The sequence below is a fragment of the Channa argus genome, chromosome 22 (assembly GCF_033026475.1).
Source record: "Channa argus isolate prfri chromosome 22, Channa argus male v1.0, whole genome shotgun sequence".
NCBI classification, from domain to species: Eukaryota; Metazoa; Chordata; class Actinopteri; order Anabantiformes; family Channidae; genus Channa; species Channa argus.
This window is the reverse complement of record NC_090218.1, coordinates 4,064,805-4,079,252: the sequence shown is the minus strand read 5'-3', so window position 1 is coordinate 4,079,252 and position 14,448 is coordinate 4,064,805. Positions and strand designations below refer to the sequence as shown.

Sequence of the window (14,448 nt, the reverse complement as noted above, 5' to 3'; positions counted from 1 at the left end):
TCCAACGTCAAGATTCTTGTGACCTCACATCTGTCCCATTGTTGTAAACGGTGACCTTAACTTCCAGGAACTCTTTTTGAGAATTTCCTGAAATCTCACACATCTACCAGGACCCAAAGATCACCTGATTCAGTTTTAATGGTAAACAGGTCAAAGTCTGAATTGATGTGAATTCACGTCCATCCCATTCTTGTCAATGCTGTAAATCAGAAATTCCTGTCAGGAATTTAATTATACCTACCACAAATGTTCACTTGGACTCATGGATGAACTGATAAGAATATGAGCATTACATGCATGCAAACTGTAACGTGACTGGTTTGCAGGACATAGTGGTCATATGTGGTAATTCTAGTCTCTAGTTAGTTCTTCAGTGTTCCCTCTATATAAAACTTATAAAACAATACGGGCCAATAATCTTTCACTTATATGTTTTTGTTCGTATTTAGCATTGTTTAAATCAAACTGGCAGGTAATGTATATTTCATAGATTATCTTTCTGGGTTAAGGTCACTGTTGTGCTCACAGCTTGTTCTGCTGCCTCCAAGTGGCCAAACAGTATTTTGCGCAGGGTTAAAAAGACGAACAGGAGGAAGTGTGTTGAAGGGTCAGATTGTTTAAGACCCGCGCACTGCTTACAACAATGGTCGAGTGCAGCTTCTCCCTCCCAGAGCCAGTATATAACCTACAGAATAGTGAGTGCAATATTGAGCAAGAAACAAATGTGTCCTTTGCCGTTTGCTATCAGAATACAAGCTCCTATTAAAGCATTACACAAACGAAGTGGGAAAATAAGCATATATTAAAAGTTGGAGCCTGCGTTGCTGTGCTGCAGCTTTTAGTGTGAAGCTCCTGAGCAGCCTCAGTCAGGTTCTGTCATGGAGGAAAAGCAGACTGCGGCCGAGTGAAGAGGACGAAACGCTGCACCCTGCCGCATCACATCGTTTCGCCTCACATAGTTTCACACCGGTGAGAGACAGCTTTGACTATTTTTGCACCAATTTCGTGCATATATTGTGTGTGCAGCCGAGGTTGTCGTAATTGTCTGTTGCTACGGATTGTGCACAGCTCTAGTGATTTGCTTATCCGACCGGAGACGATCGAGCAATGCTCGGCCGCTTTTATAGGATTATGCCTCTCTGAAGGGCAAAATGCACGTTCAGCAACAGTTTCCCGTTTGTGTTTCTGGTTTATTGTCCACTAACGCTGCAAGCCGCACGATCTTAAGCCGCAGATTCCCCGCGCTTTAATCCTTAAGCACCACGGACAGCTCCGGAGCAGCGGGCCCGGGCTGAGCGCCTGTGTCGGCCTCATCCTCAAACCTGAAAAACACTGTCGTCTCCTCTGTTTTCAGGCGATCACTCAATTGAAACCCACCGAAGGCTCCTGAGAGGTGACCGCAGCCAAGATGAAGCATTTTCTGAGGTAACGAGATACCAGCGAGATTACATTATTGACAGGGCAGGATTGACATTTTTTGTCCAAACACGAAGGATTCATTGTAAATGTACAACTACAATCTTTTAATAATGTCTTTTCGCGAGCTACTGCAGTGTTTATACTAAATACAGCAGTTCACCGTGTATTCCCAGGACTCCCATTTAAGCTCTTCACCATCAGTTAGGATACTGTGTGGCCAGTAAGTGGCTGTTGCGGTGTGAACTGGTTTGAGTGGGTGGTTTAGAGAGGAAGCCCTTTTAATTACTGAGCACATGTATACTAAGTGCTCTTCTATTATCTGTTCTTCTAGCTGTGTTTTATACCTGGTTCAGTAAAATTAATATGAAGATGATGATTAACGCCTTACTGATAAAATACGAACTGTCATCTTTAAAACAGTTGTAGTATAATGTTAAAAACAAAGGATATTGCTTTATTTAGAACCCCAGACATTAGTTAGACATAATACTCATGACTAGTGCATTTGTAAAGCTTTGATTTATGTCCAAATATATACATAAAGATGTATAGATTACAAGCAACAAGTGCTGGACCTAAGGTATAACGTGGTAAGAAAAAAAAGATTAAAAGGGAAAATAGAAGCTACATCTGAAACATTGAAGTGAAATAACGGATAAACTGGGGAATTAAAGGTTACAGTCAAGTCATGAGTGACTAATCCATAGATCAGGTTAACCAAAAAACAAACTGAAATACTTTAGTCTTAAATGAAAAAGTGAAATAAATAAAACATTTTCTGGGATTTTTTCAGATATGTGATCTGTCCTTAGAACAGAGAGTTAGCATTAAACCATTTGCTGTTTTATGCATTTTAAATCGATTGCAGCACAAATTGCAGCTTACACAAACACTTGACTTTGCTATTTTTAGCCACATTCACCAGTGCTTTTAAAAATCTTTCTCCCAGTTTAAGCCACATTTTGCAGAAATCCCATAATTTTTTGCCCTCTCCTTCTTTCCGTGATGTTTGTGGTACTACTTAAAGGAATAAATCTCCTTATGCTTTGATAATTAAGGTATTTACTGCAGGTTCATTAACCTTAAATTAACTGTTAAGGCCCATAGGAGCTGCCAGAGTTTTTTTTTTTCACTGATGGGTGTGTTTGTTTGTGCAGAGTAGATATACTGATGCTGCCAAACCGAATCTGGTAATAGTTGTAAGAACATAAAAATGATTAATGTAGCACCTTTTAATGGCTCTGGCTGATCACAATATTTCTCCAGTACTTCCAGACAATTGGGAAACTCGCAAGTGACACGTTTAAAAACACAGCAGTTTAAATCAAGGCAGCAGAGTTTGGGTATACTGACCACATCAGAGTTTTTTTAGTCTCTCAAAATGCTAGTACACAAGGGCACAGGGGAACAGAGTGAAGTTTGGTACATCGAAACCTAAACAAACTGCTTATTGCCTTTTTCATGAATACATGAACTCTACTGGTAGTTTAACATGTATTAAACCTGAAAACTGTACTTAAGCACTGGTTACTACTGTACATGTATATTACACCACTAGTTGAAGGTTAAGAAAATGAGTGTGTCTATGTGAGTTGTCAGTTTCATTCCCTGGTCAACACTTACAGCACTTTCTTTTTAATGTGAAGGGAGATGATGTTAAGTAGTGATTCCTCAGCACCAGAGGGATTTACAGGGTTTCTGAATTAAATTGTTATTGACAAGACAAGACGGCCTCATTGTGTTGGTCAGTTCAGGTATTGTGCTGATCTATTTTCTGCCAGTGTTTGCTTTGATAATAGTGAAAATGTTTTTTTCCCTTGATCTTTGTTAATAAGGATTCAGATTAAAACAACATTTAATTTGTTACCTTACTTTCCAACTTCCAGTGCAGAGTGACGTCCAGTCCTCCATTTTCATTCGGAGTGTTACCTGTAAAAATAGCACACTGATCTGCTAAAAACCTCCCCTGGTAGACAAGAAGTGAAGCACGAGTTCTCTGACTTCCTTTATTTCGTCTTCCTGCCTGCTCTTTTCTTTAATGCCAAGCCTTCATTCTGTCTCTTCACGTCTCTCTTTTCCCTTATTCTGTCGGAGTGTTTGTGCTGCAATCATCATGATTATGATTATTATGCTCTATTTTGTTAAATTTGACAGAAAACATACAAACAACCCCCCCCCCCCCTGTAATCTGTCACAGATCTATGTCAGGCTGATCTTCTGTGTGTTTCTTGCATTTGGTCTGTTTTAGAGTTTGAGCAAATTTCAGAAGAAAATTTGTCATATTAGTGACAAATTATGTTTTTAGTTAATAGTGGATATTATATTATATTTCTTCTTCTTTTCACATCTGTATAAAATTAAATTTGACATTTGCTTACAGCTTTAATGTGTTTTTCAGATAATTAATTGGGTTGTAGGTGAATAATACTTTAGTCGTAGAAGTGAGAGTGTTTCCACAGAATGATAGTTCTTTCTTTTTATTAAAGTCATTTAAAATCACAAAACTTAGAGATACTGAACAGCATCAGAAACCTGTGTGACAGTTCATGATTAGGTTTAGAGTCAAAAACCAGAGTTGTATTTGTCATCTTTGTCTTTCTAACTGCCTATCAGTCTAATCCTTCTTCTCTTCTTCTCTGTAGAGTGGTGACCCAGTTCTTTTTGTTCCTCTACTGTAAATTACTGTGGCGGGTCCTGAAGTTTGTTGTCAGGAAGTTTACGGGACGCTGCGAGCTGCAACGAATCTGCTACAACAACAAGCATGGAGCCCGCAGGACCCTCAAGATTGGTTGGTGCACACACTTCTTCTTTAACAAAAATATATTTACATTTGAATTTATTTAATTCATTAATATATCAGTTTATGAACCCAATAAGATTAATCTATTATTCATAAATAAGCTTCAGAAAGAGGAATGACTTTAGCATTTTAATGACACAATTTTTCATTTTTAATTTCATATCTGTCCTAATACTATATTCAAAATCGAAAAGAGTCATCTCTGAAGTACTCAAAGAATGAGGTATGTGTTCATCTTTTGATTCTGTTTCATAATCAGTTTGTCCAGTAGAATGCAGGTTACTCAGCTTTCTCAGGAAGCAGCAGTCTGTTTTATTTTCTGTCATCTAGTTGATTCCTCCTTTGCCTGTCCTTTGGTGTCTTCTCTGGTCTTATGATCCGTAGCTACTGCAGACTGCCCTCAGTGTTCATTCTGATAAAGTGGAGAAAGCCATTGATGACATCATGGCCTTGAAGAAGATTAACCCTGACACCAACCCACAGTGAGACGCTGCTTTACATGTTAAACTCTCCTTACTTTACTTGGTAAAGGATAGAATATCACTGGTATGTCTCTGACTAGCTGTGAAAATGATGGTAGATAGTGAAAAAGTATTCTTCTGCCTCAGCAGTCAGCACTTAGCTACCTGTGAGCGAGGCGGCTCAAACTGGGCTAAGTAGAAAATGAGTGTGCTCAAACAAGTTAGTTGACTCCACAAGTAACAAACGCCACTCCCCGTCCTGTGTGTCCCCAGGCTGGGCATCTCGCTGCAGGCCAGCCTGCTGCAGATAGTGGGCTACAGGAGCCTGGTGGCAGAGGTGGAGAAGCTGCGTAAGGAACCTTACGACTGTGAAAACCCAGAGCACGAAGACATGCTGGTGAAGGTACACAACTCTGTGGTATCAGTTTTATTACTTTTAGACTATTCTAAAAGAAACTATTTTAACTGTTTATGCAACATTTTACCTAGTATATGTGTAGCTCTACCTATTATATTTAGCATGCTGTTTCATTCAGCTATTTCAACATCCATTACATTCGGTTAAATTTGAACAGCTGAAAATAGCCAATCGTCCATGCACAACCAAATAAACTCTTTTAGCTTTCTAAAACCTAAAACCAAAAATCTTGCACATTGTGCTGAGCCATGTATGTACGTTTTGCAGCTATGGAAGGAGCTGCGTCCTGACACTCCTCTCACTGGACGCATTTCCAAACAGTGGTGTGAGATCGGCTTCCAAGGCAGTGATCCCAAGACAGATTTCAGAGGAATGGGCTTACTGGGTCTGCACAACCTGCTGTAAGCTCTCACGCACTTCATTTTATTTAAAACAATGATCCTTAAAGTTTTACTTTTTACATTATTTCACTTTAATAATACATACAGTGATCAGGTTAATGTTGTGGCCCCTCTGGCAGTTGACCGTTGTTCCGTTTGTAGTGACCCCTGAAGGGACAAGCTAAAAGCCATTGATCTTTTTAGTGTTAATGCTGTGGATGAAGGATGTACACCTAAGAATCCTTTGGAAATTATTGATACAAAATCTGCAGACTGCCAACTATATACGAATTATTACAATATATAAGTATCTACGCAATGGTAAGTGGGACATTCAGATGTTTCCTAAGTCTTTTTTCTTAAAGCTTCTCTCATCTTTACATAGGTATTTTGCAGAACATGACAAGGCCACTGCTCTGCAGATGCTCCACGACTCCCTGCAACCAAAGCACAAGTATGTCAGCGCTCTTATTCTCAACTTCTACCAAACATGGCGATATTGAGGGAATACACCAAATGTTTCTCTGTTTGCTGACTCCAGGGTAATGAGATCCAAAGCTAAAGAAAAGATGATTTTAGTGTTGGCATCTTAATCAAACAACACTGGTCACCAACACATTAAAATCAATCCCCATATTATACAAAGAATACAACTACAACATAAAGCTATGTGGACAATACAGGTCATAAATAGTTAATTCAGACAACAACAAATACTGACTAATGACTGTACAGCACCATATATACAGTACTGTACATAGTGCCATATGTCCTTATTACAGTATGTTGCAGTTGTCAGACTGTGGATTTGATCACGTTTGTTTTTGTTTTAGTTCCTCCTAGTGGCCAAAAATAATATAAAGGAACCTTTAAAAATTCTACCAGTCATTTGGTGTATCTCCTCAATCCTCATTTTATCATACTTAACTCAACATTTACCATATTCTGCTTGATTATTCTCATTCTTATAGCTTGAAGCCATTCACTGCATCATCTTTTACTGACTGCTGCTGCTTGTATTGCTTGTCATCCATATCTCAGTGAGCTGTTTCATTTCACAAATGAGGACTGTCCTTTTTCTTCTCCACCTTCACCTTTCTGCCCATGCCACCTTCTCTGTTTGTCACATGCACTGTAGGAGCACACACAGAAAGCCAAGGTACTCAATTTCACTTTCATTTACTTGGTTTTTGCTGCATTCCTGTCTTTCTGCTTTCAGTTGATTTGTGGAATTCAAAGCTACATTAAGCACGATTTATGCATTATTCTAATAACCCATTGTCTTATTGGCCTGAAATACAGTGGAAAGCTAAAACAGAGCAAAGCATCCCAGCCATACAACGAGTTTGAAGAGAGACACTACAGCATGAAATTTAGAAAATGCTATTTTATTTCAATATCAAAGTATTCTGGATGTTTTATAGGTTTATATCATCATTTAGACATTAGAGTATTCAGAAAATACTGAATATGTTGTAGATTTTGTAGCATTTGATGATCGTGTTCAAACAGCTGCAGTGCATTTTACCAACATTGTGATATATAAAAAACAGGTATATCACATAAAAAATGTTATGTTAAAGTGTTGCTTGTTTGGTAAAAATATAAAGTCACAATTAACTGAGAAATCACTTTTGTTCTATGTTTTAATGGATACACTATAAATTATTAGATTTTTTTACTCTGCAAAAAGACATTAATGTAAATTAAGTGAGGTGTAAGCTTAATTGAGACTTTGTACATCATTTTATAATTATTATACTATGAATGAAATGAGTATATAGTACAAATATACAGTCATATGATATTAACAAAAATATGTATTAGTCAGTCTGCTATTTGGACTGTGAGTTGCCACACTGTAATTAAACAATGTAAAACACTAGTAATAAAAGTCTTAGTAATTACAATACTGACTGAGGACTTCAGACTTATCTCATATTTTACATCAGTGATGCTCTGTAATGTGGCTCTATGCTCTTCAGGCATAGAAGACAATGTAAACACAGTACAAACTATAAATATTTCCAGTTTTATACTGTAACACACTGATTTGGTGAAGCAGGGTTCTTAAATGTGTTTTTACTGTGAGTTAAAAAATATCTCTGTTACTTTTTGTTTTTTGTGTGGACAGTATATGACTTAAGTGTGTGTTGTTCACAGTGAGATAACCAACCCTGAATGGGAACAGAAGAACCTCGACAAAGCTATTGGGTAAGTGTCATGTGCAGTGGAGAGTGTGTGTGGAGAGTGTGTATAAAAAGGCAAAACTGGATGACTGTGTATATTTGGCCTCAGTAAAGCAGTTTCAGGGTTCAGTAACGTTACCATTGGGCCAGTGTGTGCATGTGAGTGTATTCAGTACCAGTGTGTGTATATTTAAGCAGAAAAGACGACACTGTGGGTGTTAAGACAGGCAAGATGTGTGTTACTGCTGTGTGTCCCGCTGCCTTCCTGCTCAGGCTCCAGTCTGCATCAGGCCTAAAAATACATTCAATATATTCCTATTTATTATATACTTATAGCTTAAAGTGAGTTTATTTTAACTTTTTGCAGGAAAACATGATTTTTACATTTTTACTTATGTCTCTGGTATGTCTCACACTAGCTGAGACGAAGAACTTATGTTCTTTGTTATTTTCTATTATCTGTCTTTTTGAGAAAAACCAAACACATTCTTCTTTGCTTGAGTTTGACATTCACTTAAAAAGGAATTCACCACATCACTAAAATGCTCCTTTTCTTTTTAAGTCCTAGTTCTACATTTATCTGTTTCTGTCTCTTCTGTCATGATATTTAATATGTAAATGCCTTGACATTATGAGAAAAGGTTGGGACTGTTAAAGCTGTTAGAGGTTAATACCCACACTCCTCTGACAAGGATGTTTTTATTACCTTCATGCAGCTTCTCCTTTGCCATCGTGGGCATCAACATCACAGACCTGGCCTACTCTTTGCTGGTGAGCGGAGCTCTGAAGACCCACCTGTACAACGTGGCCCCAGAGATGCCCAGCTTGCTGCACTTCCAGCAGACTTTCTGTGAGCTTTCTTATTATCCCCTTTGATTCATTGTTAATTTTCAAACTACTGATAAAAGTGACTTCAAGGAACATGAAGGATCAACGTTTTAACTTTTCTTGATAGGTTACTTGATGCAGGAGTTTCACCGTTTCTGGAACGAAGAGGATCCCTGTGACATCATGGAGTTCAACCGGGTTCGTTCCAAGTTCCACCGGAGGATCCTGCGACAGCTAAAGAACCCAGACATGGCTCTGTGCCCCCACTTCTCTGCCTCTGACCTCCACCTGATCAACCTCTAAAAACACACACTGCTCACCTGTGACCCTCACCCCCCTCACTGAGTCCTCATATCCTGACTGAGGTCTCCCCAGGTGTCTGGTAGGTCAACTAAAATTCTGAAATATGAAAATCCTTTACACTCACACAGATGATTCTTCAAACAGCTGGACACATCTGGGGAGACTCTCCTCCCTCTATGCTCAGCACACTTTGTCCCAGCTAACGTCATGTTGCGTCACTGCCAACAGCTCACACACACAGACACAGACACAGACACACACACAGACACACACACACACACACACACTGCCTCTACGCCGTCACTGCAGCGTTAGACCACCAGCATCAGAGATGACCATAGCGATTGTAGCTGTGCATGAGGAGGCTGCACCACACCATCACCAACTCATTATCTGTTGCTTTAATGATTTGTGAAGATTGTATCACAGCTGTTACTCCTCAGACTTTAGCTATTTTGCTTATTATAACAACAAACCAAATTTTTTCAGCCAAAAATCCCTTTTAGATTGCAAGTTAGTGAACTCAGTTCTAAATATTTTGACAATTAGCTGGTTGAGCTTTTAGACATGAGTTTAATGTGTCAAAACAGATTTTGTATTAAAAATGAAGAGCTATATATAAATTAACTGGAATTTTGCTGATGATGGATCTGTTATAAGCTATTAACATTATAGGGAGAGTTCATCCCTTAACTTAGGGATGAACTCTCCTGTAGATTGTACTGTATCTTTTATTCAAGCTTGATATTTAGACTGAAGATTTCTACTCCAAAATACTGAATGTGGAGAACTTCAACAACCACAGTAGCAGTTTGTTTCTTGTCAGCTCAAATTGAAGTAAACCTGCTCAATGATGTTCATAAATATTTTAAAAACTTCAGACTTCAGCTGAGTCGCATCTATTGAATGTGCAGCATTAGGCAGCACAGTTTACATGTTTGCAACCACTAAATATATTTAAAATATTTATTGAACATTTTTACATGTTTGCAAAAGGCCTTTGATTTGACCCCATGTATGTATTCTGTTATAAATATTTCTCACTAAGCTAGCATTCATGATTGTTTTACTCTGTTTCAATTAACTGAATGTAATACTTTGTCCACTGTCATATCAGCCAAAGCAATAATTTACATTCATCTCACTGCACATTTCTTAAAATGTATTTATTTGCACCATGCGTGCCTAAGTATATGTCCTGCTTTCAGACTCAGAGCTGGAATGCTAATCAGATTATTCAATGGTCACTAAATGTAACATTAAGAGACGTAAAATATTACCACATTAATTTTTAAAACAGTTTAACTACTGGCAGCTGTTGTGCTGCATTTAACAAGGTCCACATCTGGCAGGGAATCTGCTGAAGAGACAACATGTTTGTCAATCTGGAAAGCCAAAGATACTTGGGATACTGTAGGTGATCATGTTCCTAAGCATGAATGTGGTTTTACATCTTCTCCAACATGATTTCGTTTACTTACACTAACATATTTCAGTCAGCTTGGCAGTGATTTATTCAGGTTGTAAAATGCTACACCTAGCAGCTTTAAGAGGGCATCTGCTATTACTGTAGTTCTCCCAAGTGCAACAGCCTGAAAAATAAATGTTGAATTGCTCCATAAAGACTGAATAAGGCTATTCATAGTAACAAAAGGGAGACCAGGCAGTGAAAATTCAAAAGGCTAAGGATGGAGGCATTGACCAGCCAGTCAGTCAGTGTCACAAAAGAGTAACTACTCCTCAATATGAAAAAAATCCTGCTTTAAAATGTCATTTTGTCAACACGCTGTTACTGTATGTCACAGTCAGCTCCCTACAATTAGCTATGCTTTTATAAAATTTTTTTTATTTGACCAGAAAAGCATCATTATAACATTTTCCAAGGGTGACCTGATAGCGGATTCCAAAAATAAGTACAGTTACGAAGTACCAACAACGACACTAAAACAAATAACCCTGAATAATTGAAGTTTTTTTTTAAACTCTCATTTTATTTGCTTCAAGTTTTGCTTAAATAGCAGTTATCTTCATAGGATGATTGTAACTATTAATATTTAATGTCATTTATGACAGCATTATCTCAGCTTTGCTACTGTAACATCAGCCGTGACAGGTAAAGATCTACCAGTGATCGTCCAAGTGTTTGGAAGAAACAAAGGGAATGTTTAATGGATTCTGAATTCAACTTTTTACTTATTCTCCTAAAGTGACACAGACCTCAAATTAATGAGATGGACTTGGGCAAGACTGATAAAGGGCACCGAAATGAAATCACATCTACTGGCCATTGAGCATCAGCTTGATTATGTCAGCTCTGAGTCACACTATTCATTTTCACTGAATGAAAAATCCACAAAAGCTCACAATTGACACGTGCACTTCTCTCCAGATTCTTTTGAATATTTCACCACTGTATTTATTCATGAGCGTTCACAATGCGTGTGGTGCTGACAGCTCTGACAAATGTTTCATCAGAAAACTGAAAATGTATATTATTTTACTGCCATGCTTGCACTGTTGATTGTGTTTTAATAGTATTGAATAACTTTGTCACATTGAAGTGAATGTTAAGGCTTTTTGTCAGTATTATGCAGCTGTTTTCTTCAGTGAATGTCAATGCTGGTTTTATCTCCCGCTTGCATTTTGTTTTGCTTTGCTATGGTCAGCTTTACACTATTGTAAAAATAAAAACACAGTTTCCTTTATGATAATAAATCAGTTATTTGTGGTATTGGAGCATAAGGGCCAATATGCCTCATCATACTGTAGATGAAGTTAGGTACATGCTGCTGTAAATCCTGCTTTAAACTGCGTATAAGACACAATCTGCATGAGGGTATTTTCATTGTCACTGCTATAGTGTTCTGTATTCCTCAGTAAAGCTAGTACTTCTTAATATTGTGATGGCTTGCTTCATTTGTCTGTGCTAAATTTTGAGACCACAATAAAAACTAAATGTCAGTTAACATGTAGTTGACTTTTTATTTTTTGGCCACACATACTGAGGTATCTTTGCACTGTCTGGATACAGACACCGTAGATGGCATGAAACATGTTTTAGTTTATGAGCCGTCAATGTGTAAAAAAAGTTCTGTGATTAACATACGATAAATTATATGGAAAATAACAACTTTTGTATCAGATGACCAAATCTTAAGTGAGCTAAAGTATTTTTTTGGTTTGTTTTTTGTGTTTTTTTTTTTTTTGTTACTGGGGTTGTCGCATGAGATTCATTTTTCAAACAATAAGCCTCATTGTAGAGCTCCAGAGCTACATGTTATAAAACCAAAGTAGATGATTAATTTTACTTTACAATTACTGATTAGTGCAGTTAATTAGTCTTCCTGTGCCTGTCCCAAGTCTGAATAATAGCAGAGGGTTTTGTCAGGAAGGGCATCCAATGTAAAACACATACCAAATTAAAAATGTGAATCATGACTTTCACACAGAAAATGACTTCCATACCGGATTGGTCAGGGCCTGGGTTAACAACGACCACCACTAGCCCTGTTGATCTACAGGGTACCGGTGGTCATTGGGCTACTGTTGGTCGATGAAGGAGAGAAGGAAGGCGTGTCCCTAGGCAGAACGAGAAGAGGGAAGCCAATAGTGTAGAACTGACAGTAGGGACTTTGAATGTTGGGACTATGACAGAGAAACCTAGATAGTTGGTTGGCATGATGCAGAGAAGGAAGGTGGATATACTGTGTGTCCAGGAGACCAGGTGGAAAGGTAGCAAGGCTAGAAGCTTAGGAGCAGGGTTCAAGTTGTTCTACCATGGGTCAGATAGGAAGAGAAATGGAGTAGGAGTTATCCTGAAAGATGAGTTTGTGTGGAATGTTCTAGAGGTAAAAAGAGAATTAGACAGGGTTATGAGTCTGAAGCTGGAAGTTGAAGGCGATGTTGTTAGTGGTTATCCCCAACAGGTAGGATGAGAGTAAGAAAAAAAAGGAGAAATACTGAAGTGAGTAAGATGAAGTGATGCAGAGCATCCCCAGACGTGAGAGAGTGGTGATTGGTGCAGATTTCAATGGACATGTTGGTGAAGAGAACAGAGGTGATGAGAATGTGATGGGCAGGTTTGGTCTTCAGGACAGGAAGACATTGCAAAGAGGATGGAAATGGCTGTAGTGAACATTTTCCTTCAGAAGAGGCAGGAACATAGGGTGACATATACAAGCAGAGGTAGAAGCACTCAGGTGGACCACATTTTGTGTCGATGTTATAATCTGAAAGAGATCAATGACTGTAAAGTATTGGTAGGGGAGAGTGTAGCCAGACAACACAGGATGGTGGTGTGCAAAATGACTCTGGTGGTGAGGAAGATGAAGAGGACAAAGGCAGAGCAGAGGGTGAAGTGGTGGAAGTTGAAAAAGGAAGAATGTTTAGTAGTTTTCAGGGAGGAATTGAGTCAGACTCTGGGTGGTCATGAGGTGCAAGTACTTAGGGTCAACGGTTCAGAGCAACGCAGAGTGTGGAAAAGAGGTGAAGAGGCGAGTGCAAGCAGGTTGGAACAGGTGGATAAAAGTGTCAGGTGTGATGTGTGATAGAAGAGTATCAGCGAGAATGAAAGGAAAGGTGTTAAAGACGGTGCTGAAACCAGAGATGTTGTTTGGCTTACAGACAGTGACACTGAAGAAAAGGGAGGAGGCAGAGCTGGAGTTAGCAGAGCTTAAGATGTTGAGGTTGTCTTTGGGAGTGACAACATGAATATTGTGTCTGGACATAATATTATATGAATAGAATATAAAAATATATTAAACACACCCATGGGTCTGGTATTGTAATTCTAACTTAATTGTTGCTACACTGGTTATATTTACTGCTTTTCCTGTTGCACTAAATCGTATTTAATGTCAATGAACACTAGAGGGCAGTAAAGGCAAAAACAAGTGAGACATAAAAGCCCAGATTCTTTTTCTGAGGTGTGAAACAGTGATATTTGAGAATTGTCTCGTGAATGTTTCCAGGTTTAGAGGTTTAGAGCTTGCAGGTGTTTGTTGTAAATTTCAGAAAACACCTGCATCATAATGTAAAAGATGTAATAGGTACAGCAGAGCAAAGATAAAGCCCTCATTAAAGATCATCGTGTTCAACGCTGTAAAAATAGATAGATATAAATAAATAGAGTGTGATTAGTTTCGCAGTGCGTTATACCTCATGACTATGGAGGCCACAGTCAAGTCAGTTTTATTTACTACATTCCAGAAGCAACATTTGCCTCCCAATTCTTCTCAGTGCAGCATACAACACAGTTTTTCCCTGGACCCTCAGCAGGTAACACACCATCAATGTAGTAAGGGAAACCTCATGTTTCTCTTAAATTGTTTTTCTTAATTATAATTTGATAAGCATTGCTAAATAGGTTGAAACCCTAATACTTCTGGATTGATTGAGAACACAATGAAAATGAAATAAAATAACAATAACAAAATCGAACCTTGATTAAGGTTCATTGGTTGAAAACTGTCAGAAACCTTCCAGCTTCTACAAACAGACAAAACAGACTCATTGGCTCACACTTCACAGCCTCTTCTCACCATTTGATGACATGTGAAATCAAACAGTCCTGAAGTGTTTGGCACTCCCAGCCACCCGTACTATGCTCTGTTATCAAAGAAGATTACTGTAGACACCATCATGTACAGTG

The 14,448-nt window shown here is 38.4% G+C and overlaps 1 protein-coding gene across 2 annotated transcripts; it reads left to right on the top strand.

Annotated features, from left to right (window-relative positions):
* The first annotated feature begins 572 nt into the window (after positions 1 to 572).
* On the top strand, positions 573 to 11,764 carry elmod1 (ELMO/CED-12 domain containing 1). 2 transcript variants are annotated; one of them, XM_067492130.1, is made up of 12 exons: positions 573 to 969; positions 1,355 to 1,425; positions 4,062 to 4,207; positions 4,414 to 4,442; positions 4,604 to 4,701; positions 4,954 to 5,083; positions 5,366 to 5,499; positions 5,864 to 5,932; positions 6,617 to 6,637; positions 7,642 to 7,692; positions 8,384 to 8,517; positions 8,623 to 11,764. In XM_067492130.1, exons 2-12 carry the CDS (start codon positions 1,409 to 1,411, stop codon positions 8,796 to 8,798), a joined length of 1,005 nt encoding a protein of 334 aa, XP_067348231.1. In that variant the 5' UTR covers positions 573 to 969; positions 1,355 to 1,408; the 3' UTR covers positions 8,799 to 11,764. The 2 variants fall into 2 exon arrangements, with proteins under 2 accessions (XP_067348231.1, XP_067348233.1); XM_067492132.1 differs by lacking the exon at positions 6,617 to 6,637 and having other exon boundaries at positions 576 to 969.
* The last annotated feature ends 2,684 nt before the right edge of the window (positions 11,765 to 14,448 follow it).

What these genes read in the sequence shown, in the direction of transcription:
- elmod1 (XM_067492130.1), top strand. An exon ending in TGAAGTACTCAAAGAATGAG is followed by an intron (nt 4,443 to 4,603) that starts GTATGTGTTCAT and finishes TATGATCCGTAG; the next exon opens with CTACTGCAGACTGCCCTCAG. An exon ending in ACGAAGACATGCTGGTGAAG is followed by an intron (nt 5,084 to 5,365) that starts GTACACAACTCT and finishes TACGTTTTGCAG; the next exon opens with CTATGGAAGGAGCTGCGTCC.